Below are 23,107 nucleotides of genomic sequence, written 5' to 3' on the forward strand. Positions count from 1 at the left end.
TTTATTCTCCTTCAGCTCATCCTGGCAAATTATGAGCAGTGACATCAAACACAGCACGCGGTATTTTACGAGCGGAGGCCTTTATTGCACTTTCCTTTTGATCAAAATACAACACGAAGATAAAAGACGAGTTCAGAAAAGAAATACGTAAAAAGATACTTTCAAAAATATTATGTGATTAAAAAAACAATTGGCAAAGACTGCAAAGAACTGCAATGAAAGCACTTGAGTAACCTGCATTTTATGAAGCTCTTTGATACTGTATGTCATAATAGAGTTAAACCCAACATTAATAATCACCACCACAATAATAATAATGTTGACAGGCACCATGGACAGATTTTTTTTCCTTTTTTGCATAATTTCACAAAAACTGTAACACTCCTACTGTAGATAATATTCCATTCTTATTTTTCATAAAGCAAACTTTTAAATTATTCAAAGGAAAAGAAAACACATAGGGTCTTTTATTTATTTCGTGGGATGTGTTACAGCCTTAATTTGTGCAATGATTTCTTTTTTTTTATTAATGCAGTCCTTCGATATGCAACAGCCAAGTATCTTCGCATACCCATGAGTGTCCTACTGTGCTTAAATCTGTCAGCGAATTAACGCCAGTCTGCTTTTAAAAGCACGTCTCATCTATTTACTGGACAATAATTAAAGAATCTGATCCGTAGCTGGAACACAAGACAACACATGAATTCCTGAATAACAGTCTATTCACAGATGGGCGATGGATTAAATATTTTGTTAATTCATCACGACTTATCAGAAAGCAGTAACAATGTGCAGGCAAAGACGTCTAGATAAATAAAGAGCTCAATGTTCAAAGAGCTGACGAGTTACACAGGCTCCATCAGAAGCTCCTCCATGTCTGATTGTTCCAGTTCACGGAAGGCAGCGTGGGAGCCAATTACAGCCAGCGTAGCACCTGTGTGAAAAAGACATAAAAAAAATTGGGGAGACCCCTTGAAACTTGTTTTACTTTTAATCATCAATCCAAGGCAGCTTTCCATTTCCTAAACATCATATATAGTGTTCATTTTGTCAGCCATTTTTAATTTTAGTCTTAGTCTTAGTGCCTGGGTAAATGTGGCTGTTAGTTTTTATCAGATTTTTAGTTTTAGTCGACTAGAAGTCAGGGCATTTTATTCTAGTTTTAGTCAGAGAAAGAATTTTAGTAAATGAAAATGTAGATTTTAGCAATAAGATTATTATTAATTAACCCTATAGTCAATCTAGTCTAGCAAAAAAAAAATTTTTTTGTTTTTCACAAAATAATTATCTTGACATTTAAAATTTATTTTATCTAATGTTTTCAGCTAACTATATTTATTTTTAACCATCAGAACAACTGCTGCATGTCCAATACTTTTTTTTTTTTTTTTTAACTAAACAACAATTGAAGCAGTATGGACAATTAAGTGTTTTGAAACTGTTTTTTTTTTTTTATATGAATTTACTCACTTGAACTGTTGTTGGGATACCGTAGCTTCTATATTACAGAATAATTTGCTAACCTATTAGCTTAATGGGTTTGACAAGGGTTTAGTTATAAAATAACATAAAATGCATCACATATAACAGCACATAATTACCACAAAGAGGCTGTAAAACTACCTTGGGATTTTTTTGGTACGGCTTCATGTGTCCCTTCAGGTTTGTGGTATTTCTACCAGCACACTTTTCCCCCTCCGATATTACTACACATCGGCTTTTTTTCCCCTCCGGTTCAATATGAGGAAAAGGGGCCCAAATATCATCTCTTCTTTTTTTGCTGTCATGGCAAAGAGTTAAAGATGACTAAGCTTGAAACAGCCCGTCAATGCGTGCACCAACTAGTACTGATATGCCGCGCACCGAGACGTGAAAAATACTGCAGCTCATGCCATAATAAATGAACGTTTCACAGTGGATTGTGACAAAAATGTAATGCTGACTAAAATAAAAGACAGATTTTATATTAGCTTTTATTTTTTTTTAAACACATTTTAGTCTTGTCTTTTTTCATCAACAATAATGCATGCTGATTTCGTCATTGTTCATTGATATCTGTGACGCCTCATCACCTCATCTTAGTCATAGGAAAAAAGTTTGTCAAAGAATATTTTCATAAACTAAATTAACACTAATCACATAGTAGGAACAGGGAGGAGGGAGACAGAGACAGAGACAGAAAGAAAGAGAGAGAGAGAGAGAGAGAGAGAGAAGGGATACTCACCCAGTACCCAGAAAACAGCTGTTCCTGCACCTGCAAGCCAGAACACGGGTAAGGACACTGCTCCAGCTAGTCCCAACTGGTGACCTTGAGTCAACTCACGCCCTGACGGAAAGGACAGCACATGGTGATACAACTGCGGACCTCTTAGCAGGTTGCCATTTAAAGTACCAGTTAAAAAATTGGACACGAGTTTAGATTTATTTTCTACATTATAAAAAAAATCTGGATTTTTCATGAAATAACACATGGCATTAGGCCGTTAAATAAGAACAGCAACAGTCAATTTTGATTTTAAGACATGAAGGTCAGTTGTCCTCAAATCTGATTTTGTTTCTGGGCTGTTCTCAGATCGGATTTTTAGGGATGTCTAAACACACAAATCTGTTGTTTTTTTTTTTAGATTGGATCTGAGTCACTTTACGAATCACGTCCATTAAAAAAATTATGAATGTAAACTGTCATGATTCGCAAATCTGATTTGACCTGGAGAATTATACAGTGTGGCTTGTAATGTGAATGTAGCCTAAAACATAGACATTTACACCTAAAAACACATACATACCGAAAACAACCAGCTTGGACTCTAGTGACTTCAGGTGGATGATGTAAAAGGCACCAACAAATACAGCCAAAGCGATCAACAGCATGGGCGAGCTGATACTGTGAAAAACAAACAAACAAAAAAATTCACTTTGTAAATGTTTCAAATGTATTTGACTTAAATTTGGAAAGATGCTCTTAAATAAAACCTCTTGCTCTTAAAAGGTCAGAATAATATTACCGAAGGGCAACAACAGTCACTGATGCTTACGCATTAATTATTATTTTATGGATAAAATGACAGTATTACAGTGATGCTTCATAAAGAAGTACCCACTAAAAACAAGTGAGATGTGTTCTGAGGATGATACAGAAAAGACAAGCAGATACAGTTCTGTCTCGTTTTCCTAAAAGTCAAACAGCCCAAAAACATTTGTCATTTATATTGTTAATGTGCTAATCAAACATTTATTTACACATAAAATTTACACATTCATGCAAACAGACAAACACTAAATAAAAATTTGTTTTAACCTTTAGAAAGTTAACAAAGTTTAGAAAGGCTGTTAACAAGTTTATGAACTACAATCAGGCATTTTCATACACATTTAGTTTTGCTAAAATCCTCTTCTGGGATCCTCTTCTATAGACCAGCAATAGGACTTCTGCCATAACACTGATGGTCTACAGAATGCCAACTTAATTCTATTCATTCTTAATTCTGACAAGCGTGTTCTATTAACCTTCATCGTTTTTTTTCCTGAAATCCCATTCGTTTTTTTTTTTTTTACAAGCTGTAATCTTCTAAATTAGGCTTGAAATATTTAATTTGACGCATAATTAATCTAAAATATAAGATTCACTTTTTAAAAATCAAATTATGAAAAAAAACCTCTATTCCACAATGTTAAAAAAAAAAATTAACTGCACTGTAGATTCTCTTTAATTCTTTAGTTGTGCTTCATGAGCTCCGCCTACGGACCTGATTTGATTAATTCTCTAGATGCCTGAAGCCATTTCTTTGTTTATGCGAGTTCTTTTACACCTATTTGATTCCCTTTCCAATTACATTTTGCTTGTCATTATAATGTGATTTTTAAAGTAATGGTTCAAAAGAAGTTCACCCTATTGAGTGTTTAAAATAAATGTGGTAAAGATTGTGAAAAAGGATTTAATAAAAAGCAAAAACCCATTTCATTCTGTAGACGTTTGGCCACCGGCCAGTATTTGTAGCTTTCTCTATGACCTGGGTTTGATTCCTATTCAGGCAGCCAACCCCAGCCAGTGCATTCTTAGTCCCATTATTTTTTTCTCCCAATCCTATCAGAATTTCTTATCAGTAGGAAACATATATCGTTATATTAATCAGTATACACTATTTTATTAAAATTTCATACAAATACTTTTAAGTGGACATTGCAAAAACTATTGCAATGCAAAAATATAGACCATACAAGTTTAGCGGAGGCAGCAATTTATGTCAGGCTAGTAGCAGTTTCTGACATTTGTTTTTTTACCTTAGCAAATATAGTTCCCTATAGTTTAAACACTGTTAACACTTTTTATCAGAATCTAATCTATTCTTGGGTAATAAAGTTCTGTAGGATTTCCATTATTTTCTATAAAAATTATATAAAATTTGTTGTTTAGTGTAATCACTGCAATTAAGCTGAAGTCTTTCAATAAAACAGACAATTTCTGTCAACAGTCACAGTGTCTCATAACCTTGGGCAGCACTGGATTTACTTATTCTATAAAATAAATACATTCCTTTAAATGCATTTTTCCATTTAAATAAAGTAATTGATTCCACTTAAATATCATTTGAAATTACGATACCTGTGGGAAATACCAGAGAAAAGCCTCATGAAACAGCGATGCATCCTTGGGAAAAATTATTTTTAATTACTAATGTAAGTGCTAAAGAGATTTCTTACATGCAGTAGAGGATGAGCCCCAGAAAGATAAATGTGTAGTTGCTATGGAAGGCGTCCAGGTTTCTCACAACACGCTGGCACAGTTCACCGAAATTCTTCGGTTTGGAAAATTTGCGTTGATCCACAAAGCTGGCCCAGGGCCTGATAGATTTGCGTCGACGGTCCAGCCACTCCTTTGCCATATTCCCAGAAAAGCCTTTAGGAAAGAGTCTGCGGACACAAGGAGAGTATGGGAGAAAGAGACAGGATGAGCCTGATTTTCCTAACTCAGTATTCTTGGCAATGTTTTATTTCTCAAATAAGACACACATCTGGGTATAGAAAAAAAAGGCTGTTGTTTTGCAGCCTGAAATGAAGACAGACACAATTTTTGTTTTATACAGCTGCATAAAGATATATCATCTAAATTTGCAAAGCTTTGTGTGCCACTGAGAAGATGTGAAGTTAGCTTCACTTGGTTGAGATTACAAGTCCTTTTTCCTAAATCAGTGATTCTGTTTTTTCTTTCTTTTTTTCTGACATGTTGGTGTTATATCTTTTTACTGGGATGTTAAAAGTTGCACTGAGGCTGCAAAGCAACAAAATGCAATTATTTAAAAGGGAGCTGATTCTTTTCTATACCCAATGTGTGTCTGTTCTTACCTGCTGATCATTCCTACTGCAGGGAGCTCCTCAGCCTCACCGCTGAAAGGGTCACCCGACTTCATATCCATTGCTATACACCTACATAAATCACACACATGAGCACACACAGAGAGTGATATATGACGTGCATTGTGATGTTGATTTGAACATTTCTAACAAAACAATCTGTAGCCTGGTGAGGTGGATGAGTGATTCCTTCCAGTCGCATACTGCATACTTCTGAATGGGTGCGGGACATCAAAGCTATTTTCGGCCCAACCTAGACCTGGCCGCTCAGTGGAAATATAATAGGTATATTATACGGCACATAAAATTTGGCATGGGTGGATCAGTGGTAGGGTTCTCGCCTGACATGCAGATGGGCCGGGGTAAATTTCCACCCAAACAGTCCACTAAATGAGGTGTAAAATTTGTAGGTTATGTGCCTACCACATTGAGTGTACTGTATACATGGGACAGGGAGGTGTGTGTGATATTCAGTATGTGTAACTGAAGTCCAAAATGAGCAGGAAAATTATGTCTATGCCCAAGTAAGAAGTAGATTTTCTATCTTTTAGCTTTGTTTAAGCGAATAGTTAGCTAAGAAAGCAACCTATAATGGAAGGAAACTTCACAGTTGATCCCATAAGGTAATGTGAGACAGGTTAGTGTAAAGTCATAATGTTCCTTAACAACATAAACAGTTCCTACAAAGTTCAATCACAATGCAACGGTATTTTTTTGTTTTATAGTTACACGGTAACTCGTTACAACACTAATAATATTTTTCTAATAACACTATATAAAAAAAACACACCACACACTCCTTACTGTTTATATCTGCGTTGTTTTTCTCGTGCCGACACAATGCGGATGTGCTGATGTGGAACGGCTTCACACTCCCCACTTCCGGTATACTGGGTTTTCCTTGTTTGTCTGACTCGCTATCGCCCTCTAGTGGTACTGCATTAATGCACACATTGAACAATCGAACATATTCGATATTCTTTTATTTGTTCGCTGTTTCTAATGAACCCTGGTAGCAAATGAAATCGTGAAATAATCAATAATATTAGAGCTATTACGGAATATAAACTAGTGTTTCCCCTTACCAACATGACGGATTTTTGTTTCGAGTCGAGCGCGCCTGTGATTGGCTCGTGGCGTTGTCTTTCCTTGCACATGATTGGTCAGTGTGTGTCGTTCTTTAGCACGGTCACCGCCCACACTGACGTGTGAAGGGACGTTTCGAGAAATTTGACCGTGGTCATCGGCTAAACTCTTAGTTTGTCCCAAGTAAGTGGTTTAAACATAAGATTTCGAACACTGTGGTATATTTGCCATAAAGGTAAATAAAAAACCTGGACAATAAAAATTAATTTCCATTTTGAAAGCTTAACTAAGAGGAGCTTGACGTCACTGGAATATCAGCTGTTTGTGAGCTAGTCAGGTAATCTAGCATAACATTACATAGCGTAGCAACTGGTATTGTGTACCTAGCCTAGCATAGCGATTAATATTTAACGTTACCTCGTTTCTATAAATTTACCCGGTCCAGTGTTAACATTTCGGTACAACCCGACCCAGAGCACTGTGGACTGTATGTTGTGGTTTGTTGTTGTGACTCTGAGTCTGGTTTAGCTAGGTAAAGGTAGCATAAAAATACACTGTTTTTTGCTAGCGAGCGAGCAGAAGCTTAGCTAACCTAACACACCGAACAAACAGTTGTGTGTATATACAAAATACAGATTTGTTTGCGTTTTTCTGTCCAGTAGACGTATGTATCTATTAATGTATATCACTTATTTAGCTTGTTTTTTGCATTACATTACGTTATATAAGGTAGACACGTGATGCAGTGATGTCACATTTCGCATTGTCATTGCGCTAGGGCGTTTTTTAATTTTTCAGGTTTTATCTTATTTTTTTCCGAATTGATTTAAACACTAATTCATCACATCTACGTAGCATTCAAGCTAGATCTTTCCTCTACTATGAATATTCCTTACTAACAAGTTAATGTTGGTTAACAGCACAGTGTCTGCTGATAATCTTATCAAGAAAAACCCATATTTATGACCCTTTCCTGTTGCAGAACCGATTTGATTTCCTGGAAGACTTTGGCAGCAGTGAACCATGGCAGCGTGCTCGAGATACTCTCTGTACTGGGAAGAGACCGACTGCTTGAGCTACTATGATACACTGTCTCTTCATGAAATCTTTGAAATTGTGGGTTCCCAGCTGACGGAGACCGACGTCGAAGTCCTGTCATTCCTTCTGGATGAAGCCTACCCGGCCAGACATCCTCTTGATCCAGAAACCTGGACTGAAGATGCTTCACCAGACTCTGATGCACCTGTAAATTCTCCTTGCCCATGCCTGGTGGAGGCTTGGCGCAGGATATGTCCCAAAGGAGAGCCAGGTCCGTTTGGTGGCCTTTGCAAGCCGAAGAGCGGCGTTGCGCTGTTGCTGGAAATGGAGAGACGTGGCTTTTTAAGTGAAGCAAACCTGGAACCTCTTTTGCAGCTACTTCGAGTCCTTACACGGCACGACCTCTTACCGTTTGTCTCCAGCAAGAAAAGAAGAACGGGTAAGCAATGAACCAACCATACATTTGAAGCAGCCGTGCTCATCATAAAATTCCGCCTATTGTAATTGTTTCATAAGATACATTTTATTATTTTCACCAGTGTTTTTCTATGTTACACACACAGAGCTCAGTTTGATGGTACTTGCAGCACTTTAATCCTTCACTCAGTCCAGCCCTGCGTGATGCATATTGTTTCATTATTTTTAATAACTATGGAGTCAGAGCACAGGATACAACTCTACTGGAGCAGAAGTTAGGGGTCTTGCTCAAGGGTCCAACAGCTTACATTTATATTTATGGTACTTGGAAGACGCCCTTATCCGCAGTTGAGGGTACACTTGCTCAAGGGGTCAAGAGTGGCAACTTGGCGGTGCAGGGGTTTGAACATGGGACCTTATGATCGGTACAACACCCTTACCACTGAGCTCCCCCGTCCCAGCTTGGTGGACTTGGGGCTTGAACCGATAACATTCCGGTTGGTAACCCAAATCCTCAGCTCGCTAAGCTACCACTGCTTGTGGTGCCATTATGCTCATCATCTTGACCCTTGACACAATTTTGTCATATACCTGCACTGCATCCTGTGACTTTTAAGACCAATGGGTACAGTTGCCACTACATTTATGTTGGGTTTCTCATTAGTGTGGCACTAAGCCTACCAATGTTTCCTGGAAATATGTGGATGAGAGAGAAAGAACCCTTGCCCTTTTTTCAAAGATCTAATTTCAGATTCTCACCTTTGTCCCTTAAGTTTAAAATCACATAAATGTTTGTTTATTTTAAAATTACACATCACTGTAGTTGGCTAACAGTGTTGCCCTGGGAGGTAAGCCGAGTGCAGTGTCGAGCTGGGCACAGGAATAATACAATAACGGTGCCAATATAATGTTTTTCCATGTGGAGTTTTGCTTTAATGTTAAGGAATATTGTGGGTGTCATTTTAAAGCAAAAGCCATTCTTGCATTCTTCCTGACAGTGTCACCAGAGAGAGAAGCTGTAAGCTACATGGAAAGCAGAGCACACTCACACACAAGTTTTAACTCAGACCTGGCAAACACACAAGCGTCTCAGTGGAAGGCGGGTGAGTTGGGATGATTTATTTTTTTATTTTGGGTCTTTAAATTCACAAACTTGCAACTTCAAGTTGGTGAAATTCTCCAGGGTTGTGCTTGTCCTTGTTGCCTGGGCTTGTGATTTTTCTACACCTGGGAGGTGTCTGTGAAATAGTATGAAACAGTCATGACAGCGTGTGTGTATCTGTTGATTAGGTGTTGGCTCAGCTGTTAAGGCATCCGCACCAGCACGAAGGAGACGGGGTAGGGGGCGTGGCCGGGCGAGAAAGGCCAGGGATACATCAGAAGTTATGCCCCAGCCTTCGACGAACAAAGTGACCTGCGGTAAGACCAATTTACCTTCATTTCTGTCATTCCCGCTCGCTCTTTCTTTCTGTGCTCATTTAAATATTTTTTTAGACCTTTATTTTTGCACCCTTACTCATTTGTCGGTCATTCTCCACAGTTTAAAGTTTTGGATTCTTCTATAGTGTTTGTGTCAGCTGTTTTCTGTCTCTTGATCTATCAAACAATTCGCAAAAAAAAAAAAAATGCTACCTTACTTCCTTTGCCAGGTTTTAGGTTTTGATATGCATACAGATGACCAAATACAGTTATTGTCCATGGCTTCACATAAAAAAAAACAAACAAACATGTTTTTCAAACTTTACTATTTGTATGTTATATTTGATAGCATTAGTCCTAGCCTGTTTTTCCCCTTCAGGGCTAAATTCCTTATATGTAGTCAGCACTTTAACCTGACTACTGCTCATCTTAAAATTTTGCTTTAGATCAAACTGCCATTACAGAAACAGAGACGCAAACTCCTTTACCTAAACATAGTAAAGTTGTAGGTATTCTGCTCTCTTAGTAATCCAACAGACTCTGATCATTCTGATCCTTCACTGGTTTAATTTGAATTATTTGTTTGAATTAATTTTTCATCTAATTGCAGCGAAAGTACAGTGTTCTGTGCAAAATACACAAAACAAGCAAAAGCTATGTCACCCTGACACCCTCCGTCTTTAAGAGGCACACCAGGCTGTCACAGATGGGGCAGCCATTTTGTGCCGTTATGATGCAAGGATGATTCAGTGTCTGAATCAGAGACACGCCGCATTGCTCATCACATCAAGACAGCTGACTCTCCCAGTATTTAGATTAGTACATCTAAGTACTTTTCTGTTTATTAATAACAACTTGCTGTTCACATGATGTGTACGTCTCTTTACAAACCAAACAAAAGGTGGAAAAATATGTATTAGGAATGCTAATCCAGTAAAGTCCGGGTGTTTATAATGCCAAGTGAATGGATATCAGTAAAGAAAGGCTGGAAAGAACAGGATTAGACTGACATGTATGCATCTCTTGTTATAGAAAGAACTACAAAAACAATAGCACTTGTTCACTGTATGGTGCAGCTCAGCTTGGCAAGTTAACCAGAAGCTGTGCTGTTTATATACAGGCTACCTAGCCTGAATTGTTTTGCCTTTGCCACATTCAAACTGAGGTAGGTGATTAAAAACATATCTAAAGCTATGGTCCTCAAACAGAGTCCTTCTTTCAGAATAATCCAGATTCATGTGTCTGACTAGAATCTGATCTTTTTGTTTTGAAAGACAATTGTGTGAAAGAATTTCACAGCCAACAATATTTCTGATAAATTTTTTATTAATGTCCAACTTTTTTCCAAATAAATTACTGTGGAACCTCGGTTCACAAATGCCTCACAATGGGAACAAAAAATTTGCCTAAAAATTTGCCTTTGTTCACGAACTCCTTGTTGGAACACTTCCCAGGAACTGCCATCCCAAAGCTGCTGCTATTAGCTGAACTAAGGCACGGGTGCGTCACCGTGCATCAGTTTTGCTCAGAAAACTTTTTTTGTGCAAAGTGGAGTAACGTCCAAAACTTTTTCAAAAACTATTATCTGAACAAAACTGTGGTGAGCAGAATCATGCACCTTATGAACATATATCTAATATATGATATCTCCTTTGTGCAACTCAGAAAAAATGAATCCAAATTTATCTGTCTGGATAGATTTTTAGTGAAATTGGCTGCCACGTATGAACCAGAAGCCAAGAAACAAAAAGAGAGCACCCCTAAAGGGTAATTACTCAGTGTTTTTATCCAAACACTTACCCCCTCCTCCCCAACCATACCCACCCATCTCCCTCTCCTCCATTCCTTCACATCAGTGAGTCTCCCTAAGAAATGAAGTGTTCGCTTGCTCCGGTACAGTTTTTATATTAATGCTGTATTATATTTTGTTAAAAAGAAATATATATATAAAATATCAAAAGTTAAATATAGTTCATAGTGACGGTGAACAGATTAATTTTATGTACATGTGTTAGTTTGGAAAAATTTATCGTTCTACAACCAAATCGGGTCAAGAACAGAAACAAATTACGTGAGTGAATCGAGGTTCCAGTGTATTGATATTCTGTATTTTGCATTTATTACATGTGATCTAAGTAAAAACCTGTCTCAGTGCCACCCATATTTTACCTTCAACCCGCTTTCATTTAAATTATTTTATTTTTCTAGACACAAATTCAAGTTGTCTGTTAATAGTCACCACCTGGAAATCTCCTGAGAAAATCCTGCCTTCATGGCTAGCTGTGTATGGTGAGAAACCATTCCTCCTGCATTCTGTCATATTACAGACAGTTCTAGGTTCAGGTTTGTTACCAAGCTGTGCCAGGCTGTTCAGTGGAAAAGTGTTAAAGTCGAGTTTTAATGGCTTGCAGAATTTTAAAAAAAAATGCATAAAATCTTAGCGCACACAGGGGTATCCTCATGAAATGGGTCATTATATTACATTGATTTGTCTGTTATAAAGCAATTTTGTGTGGACCGTGAAGAAACAGTGTTTTAAAAAAATTCCAGAATACAGAAGCTTCACTCATTGCTTTTTTAAAACAGAGGTGTCAAACATATGGATCAGATTTTTCTCATGACGAATCTCGGCTATTGAAGCCTGTGTTCCGATGAAACTCTGATGGTTTTCATATATAATGGATCAGAGGGTTTACCACAACTGTGAAATCCATGCCAGCTCAAGTGTGTACTCTCATTTAAGCAAAAAAGGGACTTACTAAATACAAAGTAACTTTGAAATTTGTGTAAACATGTCGGAGATTCTCTTTTTTTTAGTCGAGGTTCGTTCAATGGTATAATGTTTCATGAAAATTGTTGCAATAAATTATAAAAGGAAAAACGGGCAAAATACAAGCATTTTTGCTAGTCTTTTGGACAACTGCATGTTTTAATAAAATCTCCATTCAGAATGGACTTTTTATTAAATATCGACTAAATAATAAATAAAAGACTAAACATTTCTTTTTCTTTGGTCTGGCCCACTACTTTGGTGAAAATATAATGCGGGCTGTTACCTAAAATGAGTTTGACACCCCTGCTCTAAAGCCTTGAGATGCATCATGAAAAACACATTACATCCCCTTAAAGACACCTTACCAAATAATCAGTGTTTGCTTAAATGAACGTGGATGTCTTAGAATGGTTGGTGATTCATATTTTCTGTTCGAACAGTGAAAGGGTGATAAATAGGTAAAGGAGTGGGCAAGAAAGAGTGCCTCACCGTCATTACAAATTGCTGCCATGTTTAATGCTGCTCTGCCGTACCAGGTAAACAAACTACTGCATTAGTCACTGGGAAATAAAAAAGAAATATGGATTGAGTGATGATAAAGGTCCACTAAGTGTAAAGAAAATCTGTTTTTCCATTATTGCCATTGTAATAAAAAGTGAGGGACATAGCAAATGTGAAATTTTGCACATTTGTGACATGTAGGGCAGCTACTATTTGGTTATGCAGTCAACATTACGGCTAGCACTTGGTAAGCAGTGTGAAACTGGTGCAGTCCCCAAGGCCGAGGGAGTTTTTCTTGACACTTTCACATCCGGCTTGCTCATTAGGGACAAAACAGATAAGGCTAAAAAAAAAAAATTATTTTTCTTTTTCAATTTATATCCAGAATTTGTTTTCCTGTAAATTTCTATACAGATAAAATGTTATTGAAAATTAAGTTGGAAATGAAAACCCACTAAGCATGAAATAAATTGGAAGTAATCTGATAAATGCAAAAATTTTCATTAGAAATCTTAAATAAAAATATGGAAATAAATATAGTTAATATTATTACGTAATTATTACGACTTTTAATCCACTATGTCTAAAATAATAAATAAAAATATTGTTTGTTTCTGCAGGTGCACCACTTTAGTGTTACTTAAGAGAACCTCGCAAATGAAAAGAATTGTATCTGTGCTAGAATTGAACATTACAGTTAAACTGTGCTTAGACAAGTAACAAGACCAGCTGTATATTGTATGCTTGTTGTAGCAATTACACAATTTTATACTACAAGATGATAATCAAGAATGAAGGAATCTAGGATCAAATCAACCAAAAGACACTTTTGTGCTCTCAGGAATTAAATGAAACGGTTGATTTTTCTAACGGTGAATGCAACACGATGCTGAGCCTACAGTTTTATCCTGTCATTTTATCCATCAACATTAACATAGAAGAAAATATAATCCCTTTTCAGAATCTTGCTACACAGGTGCTAGACCTAAATGTCAAATTCAAGTAATTTATAATTATCCAAATATTGTTCATGTGCTTAAAATGTCCAGGCTTTGTCCTTTTCTAGTACTCATCAGTCAAGAGGTTTTCATTTGTGTTTGTGTTTAGATCACCTCTTTGGAAACAGAGCTTCTGTCTTAAAACTTCAAACATCAGGGGTTAAAAATACGTTTAGACTAATGTGATGTTTTATTTATTAATTAATTTTCAGCTGCAACACATTGCCCAATACAGCAATCATAATCCAGTGCTAGGATAATATAGTTTAAGGCTATTTTTAGGTGTAGATATGAAATTTATTTTAATAAAAAATATCGTATCCAAATTAATTCCAGTGAATTTTGTAACTGGTCTTTTCCCCTGCAACAAGAATAACGTACGTTAATTAGTATGTTTTTGATCAACACAACATAAAAATTGTACAACAAAAGGTAAAAAGTCATTGTCATACAGCACATTTAATATATGGCTAATTATAACATATAAAGTTCATCTTTAAAAGACACTTGGTGGTCATCAACCAGCTTCTGGTAGATTTCTGGTTGGGTATTTGTCCTCTCTTCAATTAAATTTTAATCTAATTTCTAATTGTCTACAAATTTCCAATAGTGTCGATTTCCTATTTAAAGGATTCATATGTGTTATTTCTCTGTTAAAAGATGCAATTTCTTTCCAAATTATATCTGTCTCTATTATAATTTGAGTAGTCCTCCTTCATTAGTCCCTCTGCTTTGTGCAGTGCACCAGTTCCACTGGCAGCAAAACAGTTCCAAACAAGTTAAACATGTACAGTTAAACTGTACATGTTTAACTTCTTGTACAGTGCTCCATTGGTTTAACGCCTCACCTTTAATTCTTCTAATGTACCCTCTGATCAAACCTTGGTTTATTCATTTGTCCAAGTGGTCAGACCTTGGTGAAGTGGCTGGACATCTTGAATGACTTGTAATTAAACTGAGCTTGGAATCTGCCATTGTTTAGAAATGGCTCCAAAAGAGATTTCTGCCTAGCAAAAATCTTCCATCATCTTTCTTGGATCTGCACTGAGCACTTTGAACTTAATTAAAAAGCAGTATGTTGATCCATTCAATGACTTCTGTCAAAACAATGTTGGTAGGTCGAAGCTATAAATTGTAGTCAATCCTGTTCAGTAACAGTAAGAATTTTTTACCTTTCACAACCTTCGACCCCCATTAAATTAATAATCCAAGTGGTTGCATCAATTATTTTAATGCTGTTTGGTTCAGAAAACCCAAAAGTAAAGTAAGCCTTGTGCAGCAAATTCTTGTGTTTTTGTCTATTAATATTCCCCAAATGTTCATGTCGAGTTTGCGTCGATTTTCTTCAATCCATCCCTTTCAATTGTTTAAAAATGAGACATGTCTCTGTTTTGTTCAAACCTTGCCCCATGTGCAAATACAGTCTAATTGTGAGAATAGAGTGAAAAGGCTGTAAGAGAGTTTGGTCTCATCATTAAAATTTGGATGTACTACTTAGTGGACCTTTAACTAGTTATTGCATTCCACTCCATTATTATTCTTAATAGCCAAATTATGACTTTTATTCCCATGTGAAATATTTGACTAACTAGATGTCATGTCTAGTGTTTGTTGTAGTTTTGCTTCAGGTTCCCAGCCATCCTAATTTTGCATGATCGCATTATCTTTTCTCTTTATTGTCTCATGTCTGTGTCTCATTCTCTCAACATAGCATCATGCTGGGACATTATATAAAATACACCTGTTCTGACTGAAAGCAAATGCTTTCAGGCTCTCTAGAGTATGCCCACCCCCGCCCATTTCTCTACTTCTAAACTTGGCGAAGCTCGCTGATCCGCTGTCAGTACATGTACAGCCAAATGAATGAGATTTTATTGCTATTATTTACTTTCGCAAATTACTGCTTAAGCTTCTTAACATACGGGAACCTAAAAGAGAGCATGCATAGTACTTTAGCTCTTTGTAAATAATGGAAAAATATTGCAGTGACTGTGTTAAAAGCGTTAACCTAATGTTGTTTAGTACAAGCTATTTTTAACACTTTTTTTTTTTTCTTTTTAAGCATTTTAATGATATCCCTTTTTGTTTAGACTGGCATTTATTTAATTGTTTTACTTAATTGGCTTTGTTCCTACTAAAAACAGAAAGATCTAGTATCCCAAAAGAATGAAATGATCACATACCACAATACCTTAAAATTAAACAGTTTTTTTTTTCCTTACATTATTTCTAAAATGTCCAAATTTAGTTAAAGAAGAATTTTCTTTTACTGTGTCTATGTCCTTTACATTATTCCTACAACATGTTGGTTATACACTTAAAAGAAGTTTACCATTTAATATACAGTCCTACTTTACCGTGAATGCCCTTTGACCTTGTGCTCCTGAACGTGCTGAAAGTGCTCTTTGCTCTATTGACCCCACATTTGATTCCAGCAGGTTGGCTCAGGAATGGGTAGGAAAAGCAGGAGAATGGATAGAGAAAGAGAGCGCACGCCACACTAAAGGGCGTGTGCTGTCCTCTCTGTGCGGTCATACACATCATACAAGCCAAGTGTGTTGATTCTCACTCGTGCTCTCCTTCATGAGGCCTGGTCCATGTCTAAGGTAAAAAGTTTACCGTCCTCACTCGGTTAAGAGGAGGGGTGAAAGTGCTGAATGTTACCATTATAAACAATCCACTTCTTCAAACAATTTCCCCAAAAGAGCTGTTTTTAATTGTGTGCTGTTAGTAGACTCTGGGGGAACAGGTAGTACAGAATTCTGGAGAAAGTTGTTGGCCGCAGAACTGGCTCAAGAAAGGCAGAATTTTTTTTAAACTGTTCTTTACTTTGTTTTTCATCATTGCTAAGTGGGTAAAGAAACGTTCATATAATGGGAAAATTGTTCTGAAACAATATCGTTTTCACAGACCTTTCACAGCTATCAGGGTTCTCCTGAATGCGTGTCATTTGAACCGATCAAAACTGAGGAAGTCAATAACAATAACAAACCTGAATCTGCCTTGAGTGGTAGCTCAACCTTGAGAAATGCCCAGTTTTTCATTTTGTGAGCAGTTCTGAGGAAAATGACCCAACAGAGCTCTTGCTGAAAATCCAATTTAAAAAAAGAAATGTAGACGTAAATATCATTTGGGGGGGACTACAAATTAAATTTATTTCTATCTATATAGAATTGAAGCTTATGAAATTGCCTGCTTTAACCGCAACAGAGGAACAGCCTTTGGAAAACGTTCATCGCAAAACTTTGCTTGTCTGTTTCTCTCTCTCTCTCTCCTTTGTGTCCACAGTTGAAAAACAGACTGACTCAAGTGTCAGGGACAAAACAAGTTGGCCATCCTCACATACTAAGAGAGGGAGAGAGCGCACTTAAAGAACAAGCTAAAATAGCGAGCAGTTGGTCATCAGCCTCCTGCTCTTGTTCTCTCTCTCCCTCCATCTTGGTTTGTTGTTCGTCACAAAAGATGGATGGATATAGTGTGGAAGCTCTTCGCATGGAGCAGCTCCTCGTAAAAATTGTAACTAAAGGTTGTGTTTTTTGTTGAAGAAGGTGAAATGTTCTGTTTTAAATTTTTACTGTAAATAACAAATTTGGAAAGTAAACAGCTTACTGTACCATCATGGATTAACTTAATTTTGCTCAAATGTCCTTCTGTCTGATCTTTTGTAAACAGTTCACACTCAATCCATCATTAGAGAAAAACTGTTGCCTCATGTATGTTGTACTGAATCATCTGCCTAAGCAAAGTAGTGGAGGTGGAAGCTTGATGGAGAAGTTTTTTTTTTTCTCTTTCCTTTTTTTTTTAAACAATAACAAAAGCACCATGTCCTCGCTGCATAACAGCATGAGAGGTGCTTTGCAAGGAAACAAAATAAAAAGTGCTGTGCGAATGTACGCTGTCATTGGATCTCTTGGGGAATGTTTTGTTTTGTTTAAAAAAAAAAAAAAAGCTTTAAACCAATTTATGTTTCCAGTTTGTTTTGTGCAAATCAACATTGAATTTTATGTATTTTGAAAGACATAGATCCAAGGGGAAAATCCCAATTAGATTGATGTGTTTCTAGTTACCTATTTTAACACTCAATTCTAAAAGCTTACAGTATGTATGCTTATATTACTTATTCTTTAATGTATATCAATTAAAAACTAAGAATTAGTCACCTTTGCTTGTGCTCTTAGTTAGAATTCTCACTAGTTAAATCCCATTATACTAGTTTAATGTTATTTGCTGTCTAAGAAGTGCTTTTAATAATAAAGAGCAGTGAAAGAGGAGGTTTAATTTCCTAATGTTTGCAAATGACTTTTAGTCTCCTTGTACTGATTTTTCTATAGTTATAATTATATAATTATTCCTTCATACATGATAAATTAAAAAACTTGCTGTATTAGAATCATAATCAAGAATGACGACAAGTATCCTAAGCTCTAATCTTATAACAGCTATGAATTGCTATTCTCCTTATTTATTTTTTTATAAAAGAAAAAAGAAAGATGCTCATGCTGACACTCAATGTGTCCATTACGTTTTTAAGCTACTCTTTCGCTTTTAAGTCACCAAACCTGAAAAGGTTGTGGGTGGGAAGGTTGGATTTGTGTTGCAGCGATGTTCTGAAGATCGATGGGTCCACTCCTCATGACATGAAAGGAAATGACATCACAAGGAAGCGCTGGTTCAGTATGTATCTTTCAATCGTATCTTGCCATCTCTGTGCCCTGTGCTGTTGCATGACATCAGTTCCTTCTCCTGTTCTCAAACTACTGACCACAAGGTAGCACCACTCTTAATTAGCCTGTGCTACTTCTGAATACTTGGCCTCATGAAACATTTTAGTTAAAAAAATTTAAAAAAAAATTAAAAGTTCTGCTCGAATGACAGTCCACCCTGAAATAGAAGAAATTTTTACAACTCGGGAACTGTGGTCTAGTTTTATTGGTTACACTGAATTAACTGAAACCAAGCCCTCTCTCGGTGGACTCGTGATGGTTAATGCTGAATTTCCCCAACGTGAATTGTGACTCCAAAATGTTTGCGAAGTTAAAACGGGACAGCTGAACATTCAGCGGAAATCACTTGGCATTGTGGGTTCCATGTGCCATCAGTGAAGGTTACCCGAAAGCCCCACCATGTTGAGTAACTGCAGTGCATGGTCTTTTGTGAGATCAATTGTTATTGTTCACTCAGAATTTGCTCAGCTCAAAAGTGTTCAGCCTGTCTCAACTGTCTGCTTCTAGAACTGAAATCATTATTCTTCTCCTTTGACTTAATTTGTGAATGTATATTTAAACATTCAGCTATAGTCTCATTTGTTTTAATCATTTCAGTTAGCGTTTCAGTCATGGCTGTCAGGCTGTTGAGCTCAGACGCAGCTCTTTGCTGCTTAGACTCCCAATGTTTCTGAGCAGAAACGTTTTACATTAAACCCAATAAGTTCTCAGCCAAGAAATACTGTCCTTTTGCACTATTAATGTGAAATAACATTCAAGACTTCATATGAGCCACGTTTTTTTTTGTTTGTTAATGTGCTGAGTCTTTTGAGTAATTGACATTTTGTTTGTTTCTTGCTTATTTCTCTCCTATCTTTTCATCCCTCTCTTCTCTTGCTTATCTCTCAACTCTACACTTCCACCACAACCTTCTTTTCTTTCATTTATTAATATCTTCTTGCCCATTCTGCTTGTTTGACCTCTTTGATTCCTCAAATACTATCTTCTAATTCTGTCACCCACTCTTCTGTCTTCAACAACTCATCCATGTGTTGGCTGTTAACCTTTCGTCCCATCTCTATTCACTATCCCTCCATCCCTCCTTTCTTTTCCTTTCCTTTTCTTCTTTTCTCACGGCAGACATCCGGCTGCGTGTCCGGGCAGAGTACTCGGAGCACGAGTCAGCCCTGCGAGCAAGGGTCTCCTCGGATAAGCAACAGCCTCTGGAGCGTCAGTTTGAACTGTTCAGCCGTGCCAGCCTTCTGCTGCGTGCCCGTGACCTCGGTTCCATCGTCTGCGACATCAAATTCTCTGAACTGCAGAACCTGGACGCGTTCTGGGCCGACTACCTTAGTGGCGCGCTGCTGGAAGCACTCAAAGGCGTCTTCATCACAGACTCTCTGAAGAGAGCGGCTGGCCAAGAGGGGGTGCGGTTGCTGGTCAGCGTCGACCAGGACGACTATGAAGAGGGCAGAAAGCTGCTGCTCAGCAACCAGACACACACCACTGCAAGCGGCCCGGTGCATGGGTAAGAAAGTGTCCTTGTTATGAGATTGTTGTCCAGGACATGATTATTAAGAAGGACGCTGGTTTTAGTCGCTTGCAGTCAACTACTGAAAGAGTTTTTAAATGATGAGTCATTGTGTGGATATTTTAAGTAACTTAAAAAGGCAGCTCCTGCCCTTGAATAAAATTAGGCTTTAGTGCGGGAAGCTTGTTACACTCCTTATAAACAGTGAAGTCTGTGCTGTCTGTAAATTCTTTTCTTTTTTACTGTGAAATCCAGCTAAGATTTTTTATTTTTAAAGGGTCGGAAAAACATTTCTGCCACTAGGGGGCAGTAGATGATCTCAGCTTTTTTCATTTGACATATGTTTGGCCAGTTAACACTAATTTTGTACAGAATCTTTTTCTATTAATAAAATATCACAAACAGTGTTACTGATCTTAATCGCTGTGTGGAATGTTGATTATTTACATTAGATTTTTTTAAATTAACAACCATATGAACATGCCTGTCAGCTACTCAGTGCTTCTTTCTTACTTCTATCTGTATTCTTTGACAATCTTTCAATCAATTTCTGCTTCTGAATGCTTGGTTATAATTTTATTCAAGTAAATCTCTAATGTGCACTAATTTTCATCCACAGGCCCTGAGAAATTATAAATGCTTGCAAAAGGAAGAGAGAAAAGAAAGAAGAAAAGTGCTCTTGAGTTAATTTATTCACGACAGTGCAGGAAGGTCTTTGCATGGATTGATATATGAAATTGAAGAGAGATTTGAATTCAAGTATGGCTGAAAGAGACACGAACGCGTAACCAAACAGGTTCAAAGTTTTGCTATAGATTTATGTATGTAGGCTAATCTATGGCACACACGTTCAGACCACCATAAAGCTGTGGGCAGATTTCTGTGCTGCTGGTAATGTTGTGTGTTTTGCAGTATGTCTTTGGTTACACCACATATTAAAGTAAAGGAGACCCAGCTGAAACAGGTTTTGTGTTTTCAGTTAAGTGAAGCTGGGTATAAGACAAGAATTTGCAATGATTTTGCTCTAATTATGTTGCTTGGGCATCTACAAGATGAGCTTGATTCAGACGTTTGTAATCAAAGATATTGTTATGAAAGTACCAAATGGTCACTGGCCACAAAAACCTGCCTACACTGGTAACATGTTTGTTTTCTTCAAGGTGGTTTATGTATGTGTGCTCTCTATAGCAGGACACTGAATAAATGTAACAGTGGTGCGTTACCTGGTAATTCTGGGTATTTGTGGACCAGATGTAACGTAACATCTGTGCAATAAACACCAGCATTCCATGACCCTAGTCCAAAATGTCTCAGAGATGCTTGGAGACAAGTGACAAGTCATGTCTAGTGAAAGGGATTCTTAAAAGAACTCTTTTTCACTCAAACAGATGATTCAGACAAAGCTGCAGTCTTTTTGACCTCAAGTCAAAACCACACTTAAACTTTTATAGGATTTTTTTTAAGAAGAAAATATGGGTTAATACACACATTATCTTTGTGTCATTTAAAGAAAATGTAAACAAAAAGAAGTAGTCATGGGTAGCGATTGGTCTATACTCTTGTGTGTCTGGTGAGTCCAAATTGTTCCTTTCTGTCCTTTTTCCTTTTGTTTTTGTTTAACATTTTAATTTCATGAACGCACGTATAGACGTTTGTATTTAAATTTGGAATTTACTTCTGAATAAAATACTACCACAAGTGCTTTTTTTCCTGTTGCATATGTTTTTATGTCTGGGTTTTATCACGTCTATTCAGTGCTTTGTCATCTCAGGAGGTCTTAAGAAAAATTAAATATAGAATGTGAATATTGCAATGTTGATGAAATCTAATCACACAAGAGCACAAGTGTATCAGGCTCAGAGTTTTGTGAGGTCCAGGACCAGCCACCAGCAGATGCCCTCAGTGTTCCTGTGGATTAGGAATTACAGCTAGGCTGTTGTTTTCAATTATCTTACAGGTGTGGAATTAAGTCAGATCCTGCATGAATCATGTTTCTGGGCATTTGTTATTTGCATGCGCTCACATATTGAACTCCCACTATTACAGCCATTAATGTCCTGGAGTCAACTTGCGTTTATTGCTGCACAAAAAATATTCTTCCAACCCAAGTACAGTCTTTAGTAAATAAAAGCTTCCTGCAGCTCACACTCGTTCCCCCCCCCCCCCACTACCATTCAGACCCGTTTCCACACAGTTTCAACTATAAATCTATATTAATTTCTTCATATGTTGCTGATGTCCAAAGAGCCAGACATTTGTGTTTTTATTCAAATTCAATTTTTTTTTGTCACATACACAATACGATATGCAGTGAAATGCTTAGACAACTGCTCGTGACCTTAAAGTTAAAGAATATAAATAATAAATAAATATGAAAAATAAAATAATAGGTGAATTTAACTAGGAAAGAATAAAATTAAAGTTAAAATAAAATAAATGTACAATAAAAATACACAATATAGAAAATATATAAAGAAATATAGCACAAAAGAAAATAGCTGTACAAAGTAGGTATAGATTTATGTCATTTTTGTGTGGAATGAAGTTAGATAAAATGGTAAAAAAAAAAAAATAATAAATAATAATAATAATAAAAGGTAACTTTGGTACCATGGTAGTTCTCCGGGCTTCCTGAAGGGAAAGTTTTTCTCACACATCTTCAGTCCAGTCCCTGTACCTATAGCCTACCAGTTTCAGGAGAATGTTTATTTTTGTGTGTTCATCCACACAGTGACCTGTAAATCATTTAAGCTTAAAAAACATTAACTAAAGTCATGAACCAATGAAAAACAGATGCAGATGAAGACAGATGACCATGATTGAACCAGATGATTTCTTTAATCTATAAAATTTAATATGAAGATACGAGCGGGGTGGGGGGAGAACAAGACTTTTCCACAATATAGATACATTTATAAACTGTGTGCAAATGACCTTAAGAGCTCAGGCATAAGATCTTACACAGTACAGTTAATATATAAAGTTTATATTTAGGATGTTTATTCTTATAAATCTGCTTGGTAACATGGTCCATTGGTCAGTGTTTTGTAAATGAATTAACTTGAGTTGATTAAGTGTAATCACCATATACATATGACACTTTAAGGTGTTTAAGTCAATGACAGTTGAAATGTAATAATCTGGTGTGTCTTGCTTTGTTGTGGCAAATTTCAACTAAGTTAAAACTTGAAGGTTTAAACCTGTTTTGAACCTGATGTATGTCATTTTAGAATCAATGTGTCCATATCATGATCATGATCACTAATGCTGATTACTGTTGCACCTGTCA

General features: G+C 36.8%; 2 protein-coding genes across 8 annotated transcripts; one reads left to right on the forward strand and one right to left on the reverse strand.

Moving 5' to 3' along the window:
• Positions 1–63: 63 nt before the first annotated feature.
• On the reverse strand, positions 64–6,380 carry rabac1 (Rab acceptor 1 (prenylated)). The gene is made up of 6 exons (XM_053494802.1): positions 6,157–6,380; positions 5,344–5,424; positions 4,702–4,911; positions 2,787–2,884; positions 2,225–2,326; positions 64–934 (listed from the first exon to the last, which is right to left on the reverse strand). Exons 2-6 carry the CDS (start codon positions 5,412–5,414, stop codon positions 846–848), a joined length of 570 nt encoding a protein of 189 aa, XP_053350777.1. The 5' UTR covers positions 5,415–5,424; positions 6,157–6,380; the 3' UTR covers positions 64–845.
• A 150-nt stretch (positions 6,381–6,530) lies between these two features.
• Positions 6,531–21,519, forward strand: dedd1 (death effector domain-containing 1). 7 transcript variants are annotated; one of them, XR_008357941.1, is made up of 7 exons: positions 6,531–6,621; positions 7,421–7,915; positions 8,892–8,996; positions 9,184–9,312; positions 11,521–12,621; positions 16,020–16,190; positions 16,873–17,477. XR_008357941.1 is itself a non-coding variant. In XM_053494798.1 (6 exons), the coding sequence occupies exons 2-6, from the start codon at positions 7,462–7,464 to the stop codon at positions 20,442–20,444; spliced, it is 1,083 nt and encodes a 360-aa protein (XP_053350773.1). In that variant the 5' UTR covers positions 6,531–6,621; positions 7,421–7,461; the 3' UTR covers positions 20,445–21,519. The 7 variants fall into 7 exon arrangements, 4 of the variants coding, with proteins under 4 accessions (XP_053350773.1, XP_053350774.1, XP_053350775.1 ...); XR_008357940.1 differs by having other exon boundaries at positions 16,020–17,477; XR_008357942.1 differs by having other exon boundaries at positions 16,023–17,477.
• Positions 21,520–23,107: the final 1,588 nt, after the last annotated feature.

Source organism: Clarias gariepinus, chromosome 4 (assembly GCF_024256425.1).
Source record: "Clarias gariepinus isolate MV-2021 ecotype Netherlands chromosome 4, CGAR_prim_01v2, whole genome shotgun sequence".
Lineage (NCBI taxonomy): Eukaryota > Metazoa > Chordata > Actinopteri > Siluriformes > Clariidae > Clarias > Clarias gariepinus.

Coding starts and splice junctions, on each gene's coding strand:
- rabac1 (XM_053494802.1), bottom strand. CDS start 5,414: ATGGATATGAAGTCGGGTGACCCTTTCAGCGGTGAGGCTGAGGAGCTC. Junction 2,885..4,701: donor GGGCTCATCCTCTACTGCAT/GTAAGAAATCTC, acceptor TGTTTTTCACAG/TATCAGCTCGCCCATGCTGT. Junction 2,327..2,786: donor GTCCAAGCTGGTTGTTTTCG/GTATGTATGTGT, acceptor CCTTTCCGTCAG/GGCGTGAGTTGACTCAAGGT.
- dedd1 (XM_053494798.1), top strand. CDS start 7,462: ATGGCAGCGTGCTCGAGATACTCTCTGTACTGGGAAGAGACCGACTGC. Junction 8,997..9,183: donor AGCGTCTCAGTGGAAGGCGG/GTGAGTTGGGAT, acceptor TCTGTTGATTAG/GTGTTGGCTCAGCTGTTAAG. Junction 9,313..19,427: donor GACGAACAAAGTGACCTGCG/GTAAGACCAATT, acceptor TTCTCACGGCAG/ACATCCGGCTGCGTGTCCGG.